Source organism: Ruditapes philippinarum, unplaced genomic scaffold (assembly GCF_026571515.1).
Source record: "Ruditapes philippinarum isolate M1 unplaced genomic scaffold, ASM2657151v2 ctg1792_1_1_1_1, whole genome shotgun sequence".
Classification (NCBI taxonomy): Eukaryota; Metazoa; Mollusca; class Bivalvia; order Venerida; family Veneridae; genus Ruditapes; species Ruditapes philippinarum.
This window is the reverse complement of record NW_026853759.1, coordinates 52,128-65,814: the sequence shown is the minus strand read 5'-3', so window position 1 is coordinate 65,814 and position 13,687 is coordinate 52,128. Positions and strand designations below refer to the sequence as shown.

The 13,687-nt window shown below is 30.0% G+C and overlaps 1 protein-coding gene across 1 annotated transcript in view; it reads left to right on the top strand.

The window, feature by feature from the left end:
• LOC132737743 (inversin-like) overlaps positions 1-13,687 on the top strand; it is a 59,851-nt gene that overhangs the window by 28,058 nt on the left and 18,106 nt on the right. Inside the window, exons 7-9 of the mRNA XM_060725077.1 lie at positions 1,474-1,486; positions 6,331-6,464; positions 8,801-8,958. Coding sequence (XP_060581060.1) covers positions 1,474-1,486; positions 6,331-6,464; positions 8,801-8,958 — 305 coding nt within the window. The remainder of the gene's footprint in view (positions 1-1,473; positions 1,487-6,330; positions 6,465-8,800; positions 8,959-13,687) is intronic.

Genomic DNA, 13,687 nt, shown 5'->3' with positions numbered 1-13,687 from the left:
GCCTTTAGTAAAAATTTGCAATTTTCAACTTGCTCATGCATAGCTCAAAAAGTATTTGACCTGTAGGCCTGAAGGTTTACAAGAATGTTGGTCAGCAAGTGTACTAATGCAGGGGTTTTGGTTTTTTTTTTTATTTTTAAAATTTTCCAAAATTGTGGCACTTTTTAAGTCCAAAAAATATTTGACCCAGATATAAATTGACAAAAAGTGGAGTGTGGGGGGCCCTTCCTTGGAAAAAAATTTTAATTGAACTGAAACCCTTAAACTACCAAAAGGACTTTTCAAAGGGAATTATAATTTTTTTTTTCTCTTGAAAAGTAACAACCTTATGTGGATGTAAAATTTTTTGAAATGTTTTCTATTTGTGATTTAAAACTATGGTTTGGGTTTCATTTAAATTTTACAAAGATTTTAAATAAAAATGGTTGTTTCTCATTTAAAACAAATTTTGATGAAAAGTTACGTCTTTGTCATCAAAAATTTTGGGAAAGGAAAAGTTTGCCAAATTTTAAAAGATTTTTTTTTCATCTTGATGATCCCTTCTTTTTGTTCTCCTAAAAGAACCAAAGCTAAGCTTTTTTCTTATTAGAGAGAAAACATTTAGGTAACTTGGGACAGGGATTGACTTTTGTTTTTACTGTGTAGGAGCTATTAGTTATGAATACTTTTAAAACCCCTTTTTTGCAAAACGTAAGCAGTGAGTGTAAAGTTTTTGTCAAGGAAAAAGCTTGCCCTAAAGAGATCTTAAAAAACTGCGTTGTAATTTCACCACTGCCAAATTTCAACCCAATTAAAAAAGAGTCCTTGCAATAAATGGCCCGTAAGTTTTACCTCATTTTTTTGTTAATAATTGTTTTTTTTCCCTTTCAAAAAATGATGTTGCAAAAAAAATTTCTGTTAAAAGTGATTTATTTAAGGATATGTTGATTGGGCCCGAAAAAAGAAAAAAATAATGAAAATACCAAATTTTTTAATGCAATCCCCCGGGGGTAAAAAAGGGATGTACACAAGCTTTAATTAAAAAAAAAAGTAACGTGAATCATTGGATAACGGGGCAGAAAGAAAGGAAAAAATTTGTCAAAAAAAATTTATGTACCCAAAAAATTGTATAGGAAATGTAATATATAAAAACGATTGTTTTGACTAATTGAGGCAAATGTTTTTAAAAAATTTTTTTTAGTCTATTAAGGGGTTTCCAAAAACATATTGCAAAAGGGCCACAGTCAAAAAGTCAGGCCCCCCCTGCATCTATTTTCACTAAACAAAAATTTCTGTACTTTTTACTTCTAAATTTTTTTTAAAAACCCCTTTAAAAAATAACAAGGGAACTTTTTCCTGATTCAAAAAAAGGCAAATCCCTTTTTAAAAATTTAAAGCAGTTGGCTTTTTAAAGTTTTTTTTTTTTAATTTCATACTTTTCCCAAGACTGTCTCAAATGTTTTGTTATGTTTTTTTAGAACTAACAATTTTTAGATGAACTGAGATTGTAACCTTAAACATTGATTACCACATGCTGACTATTGTCTTTTGGAAAAGTGATATCAATATTAAAAGTTAGAAATCCATTCCACTATTTATTGTATGATTGAATTAATCTTGAAGTCAACATGTAACAGTTTGATATCTCTAAATACACAATTTTGTGTCTTGTGCTTCATTTTTTTTGCTCATTACATGTTTTGATTAAGGCCATTCATTGATTTTCAGTTGGATAATCATTTAGGTATTAAGTGACAGTTATCTATTGCATTTACAGTTTAAGTTGTTATATCTGAAAGGATTTATTTTCTCAGTTTTTTTAGTAAAATTCTGATCTTTTTTTCTACCCAAATAATAAGCATTGATGTGTAATTGTAATCAGTTAAGTTTACCAATAGCAATGATTTTAACAGTTTTTTTAAATTCATTTAAAATGGGTAATACATTGTATTTATAAATAAAGGAGTTCCACTGAGGTCAAAAAGCCTACAAACATAAAATTTGAAAGTCTTACATAATTCTTAGAGAAAAGTAGAAAAAAGAAATATACACAGAATTCTATTGAATATCATTACTTTGTGCACATCCTACACAATTGAGTGAAAAAAATGTTGCAATGCCTTTCATTTCAGTGCCATTTTGAGCAACCAAAAAAAAAAAAACGGGGTGAAAGAATGAGCTAAAAATTTGCACACAAGTTATTGGTTTACATCAATTGGAATTAAAATCTCGGATAAATGTTTCCATTCCCATCACATCAAAAAAACCTCATTGGAGTCCCTTAAACTACAAAAACTAGGATTATTATCTGCTTTTCAACTAAAGTTTATCATGTAAGATTATAAGAAATATGCTTCTTATGTAGCCAACTGATGCATCTAGAATTGAGAATTGCCTGGCCTCGTATTTATTCATCTTATATTGTTCTGAAAAAGTTGCCTACCCTAGGTTATCATTGGCAACTAAAAAACATACATACACAAAAATAGTGATGAGGTGACTTTGATTCCATAGAATAGATAAATGTTAAATAACTTGTACAAATAGTTTATATATAAATTTATGGTTTCACAAGAAACACTTGTTTGTAAAAATGATTATAATAAGTCAGACATTGAATGGACTGTAAACAAAAAGTAATAAGGACATTTTACAATGTTAAAGGCACTCAACTGAGGTCCAAATGCATAAAATTTAGTAAGAAAAAAATCTAATTTCTCACATAGATCATCTGGAGTACAAATTTTTTTTTTAAAGAAATGCTAAAGATAATTAAGCAATATACTCCGAAATAGACTGAAAATCATATTTTTGTTCTGTACTTAGCCCAATAAGAGTGATTCGCATTGCAATGCTTTTCAATTTTAGGTCATTTTTCAAAATTAAAATAATTATTCTAGAAAAACAGAGTGATTAATGATCTGAAATTTTTCACACACATTATTATCAAATAGAACATTAATCTCAAAAAATTATTTCCTGTCTTGTCATGTCAAATAAACCTTACCGTGGATTGCCTTTTAGCCATATAAGAACATTATAAAAAACTATCAAGATACTTTTGAGAGTTAACACTTCAAAAGCAATCTCAAAAGCAGAAAGCTAACATTTAAACATCAAATTGAAAAAAAAAAAAACCCAAAAAATAAGAAATTAAATGTTCACAAAAAATCCCACCAAATTCAGGTACACGCATTTTTGAAGGCTTAGATTTGTTACAAGGGCTACTTTGTCTATCAATATTTTAAAACTTGATGATACCTTTCACTTTGTAGAGTTTTATTTTAATAACCAATAAATGTTAACCCCAGTCTTATTGATGATTTAATAAAAGTTAATAATTGAGCCGCGTCACAACAAAACCAACATAATGGGTTTGCGACCAGCATGGATGCAGACCAGCCTGCGCAGTCTGATCAGGATCTATGCTCTTTGCTATCAGTAACTCTACTTGTAATAGGGTTTGTAAGCGAACAGCATGGATCCTGATCAGACTGTGTGGATGCGCAGGCTGGTCTGGATCCATGCTGGTCGCAAACCCATTATGTTGGTTTTGTCGTGACGCGGCTCATATCACTTACAGATAAAAATTGATTAAATCTAAACTTTACATATTGATAGATGATGTTCTTCTAAGATGTCAGAAAACTGAAATTCCAATGTCAAGTTTGGTATCTTAAGAATATACATTAAAGCAGCACACCTCTAGATTTGTGATATTTTGTTATGAAAATTTGAAAAATTGATCTGATATGTAAATTATGTTATCAATGTCTAATGAAGCCTAATGCACTGAAATCAGCTATAACTTGTCAGAATATACAGAGATTTTTTTGAACTCATTTAGAATAGGGTAGAATTTTGGTAATAAATATATAGAGGATATTAAATGAATGCTGAGGTTCAATACTAAAGTTATTAAACGAGTTGAATAAAATCATATAATGCGAGCCTTTGGCGAGCAAAATATTAGTTTATTCAATGAGTCCAATAAATTCAGTATTGAACCTACACGAATATAATATTCTGTTTATCACCTTCCCAAAATAAAGACTGCTTAAAGTGCAAATGATATGCACCTGTAGTGTAACACTAATATTTCGCATGTCTTTACAGTATGTTTTTATAATGCAAGTTACATGTCAAAATATATGCACGGCCGTGCAATAACATTTATATGGAGTAGCAAAATAGGCACGGGTATGTGATAAAGTAAATTATGTAATAATATGCATAATACATTCAAAAACGTACCTCAATTATTAATATTCACATACTTTAAACACTTAATGAGAAATTATGGTAGGTTAAAAGATTTAATTTAGACTTTTTGGAAATTTGAAAATTTGTTTTTTCACTGACCTGGTGACGTGTTGCTTTAAGATTTGACTCTGCAACCATATTACATAGTAAAGTGAGACTTTGGTATACCAAAGAGTTTACTCGCTGTCTTCCATGGTAGTCATGTAAGGCTTTTGTTAGTTATAGGATTTTATGATATAATGATTAGCAAACATGACCTTGATGTATACAATAATGGTGTAACTGTAATGAAAGGAATAGCAATTAATTCTCACTAAGTTGTGTTAAAACCTATCTGTTTATCACATTGTAAATTCTAAAGTTATTAGATTGTGCTGTCTGTAAATTTTCGATAAAAAAGTTTTAATATATATGAGGAAGGGAATAAATTCTGTGTGGATAGAATAATAGCAATGGTAAATTTCTTTTTATACATTTGTATCTTATATCAATATTACATATTTTTATATTCAAAATTTAAAGTTCCAGACAATACAGTTAAAAAATGGGAAAAAGATGAATGAAGCAATGCCTTTTTCAATTAATATTGCAATTATTCATTAACAAAACTATGATACTAATTGCATGAAAAAACAACTACTGGTTCAACCCATTAGGGGTCTTCAAGATATTATATATATCAAGAGAAAAAAAATGTACAATTTTGATGATTTGTAATAAAAAGAAATTAGTGCAGTGCTTTACTGTAATTTTCATTGTATATTTCAAATAATTGTTTTGAATACAAAGTACTGGTCGGGGACCATCAACCGGACACCCTTTTAACATTTTTTCATACATACTTCATAATTTCAAATTTAGAGACCTGAAAATTAGACACAGTACAGCTTAAGGTTCTTCCCTTAACTAACAAAATAGTTTGTTTATTTCTGATTACTAGTATATTGACACTTATATCTGAGGCTCGTGCAGGAGGATATCAAAATTACCTAAATTGGCTACACTACAGTACCATGTGTCCGGACAGATATGTACATGATATGATTTTATTCAGTTAAATGCTTGGGTATTTTAATTTTTAACATGATATACAATATTTTAGCAGGAAATGCTAAAGTTTTGGATATTCTATTGTTTACTCTGCAAATGATTATAGCTAGTATATCAGTTCAGGTATTGCACTCTTAACGCCCAAATTTTCAATGTCAACATTATTGAAATAGACATTAAAATATTACCGTTGAAATAAATTTAATTACTTTTTTATGGAAGAAAAATGCATTTATTGTTTTTAAAAAAGTGACTGATAGATCCACAACCAATGAACAAAGAAAAACAACTAAATTAAGCATTTTCGGGGCTGTCCGGGTTTGGTGGTTGTCCGTTTTTGGTGGTCCCCAACCAGTAGATGATATGTATTTAGTTTAACATGAATATACAAACACTGTGAATATTTTTTTTTTCATTTTGATTAAATACATACAGTAAATTTGTATTATTCATTATAAGGTATATTATATCATTGGAAATGCAAATTATTCTTTAGAAACATTCAAACTGATTATGAAATAATATGAAATTAGTATCTGCATCTGATATAAAATGGATAAATAGAAAAGATAAATGGACAAACCTGAATATACACGTTTTCCATAGAAATTGAAATACAGTCATGAAAAGTCATGAAAGAATCATAAAATGTTAAATTGCCAATTTTGTTTGTTTTGAAAACTTTGCATGCAATTTCATTATCTCTATATAATTCTTCTTACATCCTTTTCTCATTCTTAAACATATACAATTATAGTCATCGGTTTTGTCATTTTTATTTTTTTTCTAGTTTCATACATGTATATTTATTATCACCACTGTTAAACTTATTCATGGAACTGCAGCAGAAAAACAATCTTTGTGTTGATGAGAACTAATTGACAAAACTAAGATCACAGGTTCTTGTTGAAATTTGCAAAATTTGCAAATTTGCAACACCTTTGGTCTTTGTTTCATCAATGTCTTATCCAAAAGATTAAAAGTAATTTCAGGCACCCTTGGATAATCATATAAATAACTTTTAAATTTTATTTTCAGTCCCGCCCACTGTGCCGCTATTAAAGGTTGCCTGGATACTCTCAAGTTACTGGAGAAAGAGAAGGTTGATTTATGGCACCAAAATAAAAAGGGAGACTACCCAATACATGAAGCTGCACAAAAAGGACACATAGGTTAGCTCTCTTGTATCTTTTCTATTATTTCTTTAATTTTTTCCCGGCTTTAAAAATACAAAATCTGTGTAATTTGTGATGGACACCTTGATTTTAACACATAACCATACTAAATGTCTTTATGAAAATGTCTGTTTTCATCCTGGAAAAAACATTGATCTTTTTAGGGAAGATTTCAGAATATGTACTGACTAGACAGACTCAGATCATGGACTTGGTCTGTTCTAGAGGCATGAGTAGATTTAGTCACCACCAGCAGGATAAGGGTTAATACTGGACTGTCTTAAACTGATTCAAAAGATATCAATATTAAAATAGTATAATATAGAGTATTGTATAAATGAATTGGCAAAGACTTGCAGACTGGTATGCCCTTAATTGACTGGTTATTGTCATTCCAAATCTTGTAACATGTGATTATTTTGTAAAAGTTCAACACTGATTATATTTTGATGAATTGTCATATTTTTCCCATTTCTGTCCTATACTACAAAGATCAGACTGATGAACATTTGTTTAATTATTTGTAAAAACATTGTCATCAAATGAATATTAGCTGTGTTTAGTAACAAAATTGAATGAATTTTTGCAAGTTTCTGACAGATTAACCTCGTACCATTTGATATACTGGTCTGGCCTTAAAAGTTGTGTGCAATTTTTCAAAATAATTATGATATTATGATTATGAAAATAGACCCAAAAATGAAAAGCGTTAAAATGCTGTTAAATAACATAGCACAAAACTATGAATTTCAATTTTATTCTGAGTTATTCTGATTTTTTTTGTGCATATCTTTTTGAGTGCCCATTTTGATCTTTGTAATAAGTTTTTTAGATTTTTTGACCTCAGGGGAGTTCCTGTAATCACCAAATAGAAATATTATCTTGAAATTTTTTTGGGGGACAAACAATTTAGCATTTTATATAAATCATTATTTAAATTGTATGCTAAAAATTTAAGCCATGGTGTAAATTTGTCTTTCCTTTCATTTCTAACGCATCATTTATTAGATGAATAAACAAATTTACCTTTTTTTCAATAAAGTTAGAAATATGGTTATCCTATGTCAGAAATTTGATCTATTTTACCATAGAAAGGTTTATATTTCAAACACTAAGATAAGTTTTCGTATTTTATTGTAGATTTAATTTTGACTTATCTCTTCTATCAAAGTAAATTTTGTTGTCACCTTTTGCTAAAATCAATAATGGTTTTGAAATGTTGACAAATTAGGTATATTGAAGTAGTGTCACATTTTGGTTTTTATCCCCCTTTTCATAAATATGACTTGCATACCTGTGGTTGAATAAATAAATATTTTTTCTAAAATTAGGTTGAAATATTTTTACTGTATTGACTATAATTTGAATTGTAGTTTAATATAGAATATGATAAAAAATAATTTATCTTAATTTAACCTGCTAGTTCTTTAATAGGATTGATTAAAAAGGATGGCATTCCAGGATAGAGGCAAGCTAGTCTGAACATCTACATAGTATATTTTAAATGCTGTTTAACCTTTTCCCTCATATAGACGTGTTTTGACGGCTTTTTGTCCCCCCCTTTTTGAGGCCTCAAACAGTGAAAAATGCCCTATTTGGGTTCAAACACTGTTTTTCGTTTGAGAAATGTTGTTAAAAAAGTGATCACTTTTTCCGCGCGGCCCCCAATCAAAATGAAAGACAATTTTGGACATGTGACAGACTAAAAATGGCCTCAGGTCAATCCTAAGGTAATGCGTAACAAACGCTGAAAAGCCTTTTACTCTATCTCAATGTATTGAGAAGTTGCAGCAATTTGAAATCAGTTTTGATGGAAAAGAACAATGCAAAATAGTGATTTTTTCGCAAATTTGAGACGTCCCCCTGTTGCCATGTTAACAGGACATTTAAGATTGAGCATGCTGTTACAGAAGTTATGGTTCAGTCAATATTTGTGCCAAGTTTCATCAGTATTGAAGCATTTTTCATAGTTTTATAGCAATTTGAACTTGTAACATGAGGCTTTTCAATGAAAACGGCCATTTTTTATAATATGCTCATGGGGTAAAAGGTTAAGATGCTGCATATGAATTTCATCTGTATTGACCTATTCACATTTAATGTTGTTTTATTATTCTATATTTTCGAAATTTTTACCATTTATAACCAGCTTCTATGTTTAGAAATGTCCATTATTGATTTTGGGTATATCAAGATGAAAATTTAAAGTTGGTATAATGAGCCTGGTCATACTGCATGGATGTGCAGGCTGGCCTGGCTCTATACTGGTGGCAAAGGCTCGCACTTTTGGTTATTGTAGAGTAAAGATTAAAATATTGTTTTGTACATTTCAGATGTTGTCAAGTATTTAATGCAGCATAAGAATGTTGTAAATGTGACAAATAACGTTGGTAAAACTCTCCTTCACATCGCCGCGGCAACCAACAATTTTCCTCTTTGCAAGCTTCTCATTAATGCAGACTGTAACAAAAATGCACTCATGAAGCATCAAGTAAGTAAAGAATTTTTGTTTCTTAATTTAAAACACGTATTTACTGAGCAGAGCAACAGAGAAAATATATTAAAAGACCACTTCAGGAACAGACGAGATAAAATTGAATGCATTATTCCACATGCATGTATTTGGCACTGTAAACTTTGCTGTATGAGAAACAAATATTCTGTTCTTCAAATGATTTATTAAAAAAATTATTTATGTTGTTATGTTTGCAAAATAATAACTAACCTCACCAGTCTCTATATGAATTTATACATGTATTATGAATGATCTTACTATTGTTAATATTGCCTAACTCAGATCATTATAGTCATCTTGCTAAAAAGCAATTCATTTCAACTATAAGAGCAAAGGGAGACTAATCTTGAAAAGTTACAGAAATAGATTTTAATTGTTGCCATTCAAAAGTATCACTTTTGAAATACTACTAAAACGTTTTATGAAAAGAAATTATTAGGGTAAATGGTTATAATGAAGTCTTTGAGGCCTGTTAAAATTAAAAATATTTTTTTACTAACAAACTGTATAATACCTATTTAAATGGTTATATAAAATATTTCAATAATTTGTAAGAAAGTGTATGTATAGCTGTGTTTGCTCATGTTAAAGTATAATTTCCTATTATTATTCAAACTGTTTACTTTTCTATAATAAGTATAGTATGTATTTCTTCAAGAGAATAATCTGTAGATTTGATAAAAGTTTGATTTAAGAAATCTTGTTATATGGCATTTGATGGTAAATTAACATGGAATAAGTAGATATATCTTATAACAATTATTAAAATCTTATCAGAGGTAATGTACTTGAGTTATAAGTTGAGAAGGTGAGATTTTAATGTTTTTATAAAAACTTTATTTTCAATATTTGTGTTTATTTATCTCCTTTAAAGGAGAAATACCCTAGTTGCTAAGGTGCATGTCACCAACCCAAGGATTGAGGGTTTTAGGCTTTCTGAGGTCAAAGCCATGTTCTCTCATATGACACCAGTAGTGGTTAGTGCCAGGAAAAGGACTTCTTTAAGGTTCGAATAAGCTGACTGTTTTCTACGCAACTAAAACAAGCAAATTATGATTGCTTATGAGAAAAAAAATTGTCGTAGTACTTTTCAATCATATCTCAACTTTGATAATATCTTGATTCACTTTATTATTTTTTTTTTGTCAAACCCTTCAGTTCATATAGTTTTGTAACTTGTTGAATAGTAGCTAATAGTATAGAAAGAAATAAATGAATCTAATTAGCTATATACACTAATGCTCATTTTTAGCTTGACTATTCGATAAGAATAAGTAGAGCTATTGCAGTCACCCGAGCGTCGGCGTCGGCGTAACCACTTATGTTAAAGTTTTTGTAATAGTTCAAATATTTTCAAAGTCCATTGACATATGGCTTTGAAACTTTGCACACTTGTTCACCATCATGACCCCAACCTGTAGACAGGAGGAGGTAACTCTATCAAGCATTTTGACAGAATTATGCCCCTTTTTCGACTTAGAATTTACGTTAAAGTTTTTGTAATAGTTCAAATATTTTCAAAGTCCATTGACATATGGCTTTGAAACTTTGCACACTTGTTCACCAGCATGACCCCAACCTGTAGACAGGAGGAGGTAACTCTATCAAGTATTTTGACAGAATTATGCCCCTTTTTCGACTTAGAATTTACGTTAAAGTTTTTGTAATAGTTCAAATATTTTCAAAGTCCATTAACATATGGCTTTGAAACTTTGCACACTTGTTCACCATCATGACCCCAACCTGTAGACAGGAGGAGGTAACTCTATCAAGCATTTTGACAGAATTATGCCCCTTTTTCGACTTAGAATTTACGTTAAAGTTTTTGTAATAGTTCAAATATTTTCAAAGTCCATTAACATATGGCTTTGAAACTTTGCACACTTGTTCACCATCATGACCCCAACCTGTAGACAGGAGGAGGTAACTCTATCAAGCATTTTGACAGAATTATGCCCCTTTTTCGACTTAGAATTTACGTTAAAGTTTTTGTAATAGTTCAAATATTTTCAAAGTCCATAGACATATGGCTTTGAAACTTTGCACACTTGTTCAACATCATGACCCCAACCTGTAGACAGCAGGAGGTAACTCTAATAAGCATTTTGACAGAATTATGCCCCTTTTTCGACTTAGAATTTACGTTAAAGTTTTTGTAATAGTTCAAATATTTTCAAAGTCCATTGACATATGGCTTTGAAACTTTGCACACTTGTTCACCATCATGACCCCAACCTGTAGACAGGAGGAGGTAACTCTATCAACCATTTCGACAGAATTATGCCCCTTTTTCGACTTAGAATTTACGTTAAAGTTTTTGTAATAGTTCAAATATTTTCAAAGTCCATTGACATATGGCTTTGAAACTTTGCACACTTGTTCACCATCATGACCCCAACCTGTAGACAGGAGGAGGTAACTCTATCAAGCATTTTGACAGAATTATGCCCCTTTTTCGACTTAGAATTTACGTTAAAGTTTTTGTAATAGTTCAAATATTTTCAAAGTCCATTGACATATGGCTTTGAAACTTTGCACACTTGTTCACCATTATGACCCCAACCTGTAAACAGGAGGAGGTAACTGTATCAGGCATTTTTTTTACTATCAAGCACTAAGAATAGTCGAGCATGCTGTCCTACCGACAGCTCTTGTTGATTATATCTCTTATTATTTGATGCTAGTCCATATCATAAATAAGATGTTGCCAATTTAATCTCTGGACTGATTCATGTCAAAGATTATTATAAAAAAAGTAATATAGTCACATTTCAGTAAAGTCTAGTCTTTTACTGGTTACATGACAGATTAAGATGTTAGAGTATAAGATCTCATCATTTCTGTAAAGGAGAGGAATGGTTATAGTGCTAGACTAATTGTGGTCAACCGTATAAACCTGTTTACGACAAAAAATACCATTGAATACCCCTTTGTATTTATGATAAACAGGCCAATATAAAAAATCTGCATTTACCGGTAGATAAAAAGAACATGATAGTTTGGCAACATTTATGTTATGGGGCAAGCAAGCGTGTAGATCCAAGCATTCTTACCAGTCTCAATAATGTTGGCTGCACAGATTTAAAATTTTATATTCAAATATCCCTTTAAATCAACAATAGACCGTCCCAAATTAAAGCATGACAAGTCCATTTTTCAAATTTAATGAGATAAAAGTTTAAACGTTGGAAATGATCATTATTTTCTTAAATATCTGCTAGTGACAGTATAATATTTATTTGTAGATTTATTGTTAATAGCAATCCATTGAAAGTGGCGAGGCTCGAGGCAACACTGTCATAATTTATGAATATACAAGACAAGTTACTACAGTCTTTCCACAAACCTTTATCACCCATTTAAGGCTTTAGCTACTTATTGTTAAACCATAATTTTAAAAGGGAAAAATGGAAAATATTTCCAATTTGTTGACACAATCTTTACTACAAAGATTTAACCATTTGGCCGCAGTAAGAAGAAATTGTAATCAGATTAAGGGTGAATAGAAAGAAATATATCTACCAATTACATGGTTGTCTTCGGTGTGATATACCCGGTACATAATGTATCATAGTTTAAATGGTATTGTTCTAAAAATACAGATTGTAAGACATGTGTGTTATTGATGAATTGTAAAAATATACATTGATATATTGATAGAAATGTTTACATGGATATTTACGTTGACATTATATTAAGGTAAATTTATACATATTATTTTACAATCAGTGAACTCACGGTCAAAATGAATACTAATTATTCAGCTGTCATTTTTTTATAATGTTAGTATTTGGTTAAAATAATAACTTTCTGATATAATCAGAATAATTAAGAATTTAGTTCTGTCATTTCTAAAACACATTTGAATGAGTAATTATTTGTACTTACTAAGGGAAATAAGTGTAACTTTCACACTTACTAATGGACATAGGTCTGTCATTCACACTTACTAAAGGAAAAATCATATCATTCACACATACTAAGAAAAATAAGTGTAACATTCACACTAACCAAGAAATATATGTCTATCATTCACCCTTACTTAAGTGAAAAGCATGTATGCTTCACACATACTCTTGGGATATTTAGTATTTAATTCACACTTAATTAAGAGAAATAAGTACATAATTTACAATTAACAAGGAATTTAAGTGAAACTTTAAGACCTATTATGAGAAATTTTAAGAAGCTTAAAAATGATTATTCTGTGAGTCTGTTTTAGCTGGCCAAATCATAGTGTCTGTGCAGCTCATTTTTTGCAATTTGGTATTGAAATCCCTTAGACATATAATGGAGTATTCCAAATTCGAAATGCTTGTTGAATGGTTGCAGCAATAATTACATGCCTGTCCCACCAGTATTTTAGTGTTCAAGTTCATACAACCTAACAGTTTTTACACTTTGGCTATTTGATTACCTTTTGATGTTAATATCTTTCACATTATCATAATCATAAACAATAAGCATTTTTTCCAATTTAGGAAAGAATAAACCCATTTATACAAATAAAGCAACTTAAGGGTTACATATTGTCTGACGGATCTGTTATAAGTTACTTTACAATGCATTGTCAAAACAAATTACATATTGACATAGGAAATAAATTTTGTAACTATATTTTGGTGACACTTGAATGACCTTAGCTACAGTAAAGTTGAAATTAAATATTATTGTTAAATCATTAAAATGTATGCACTATATTAAT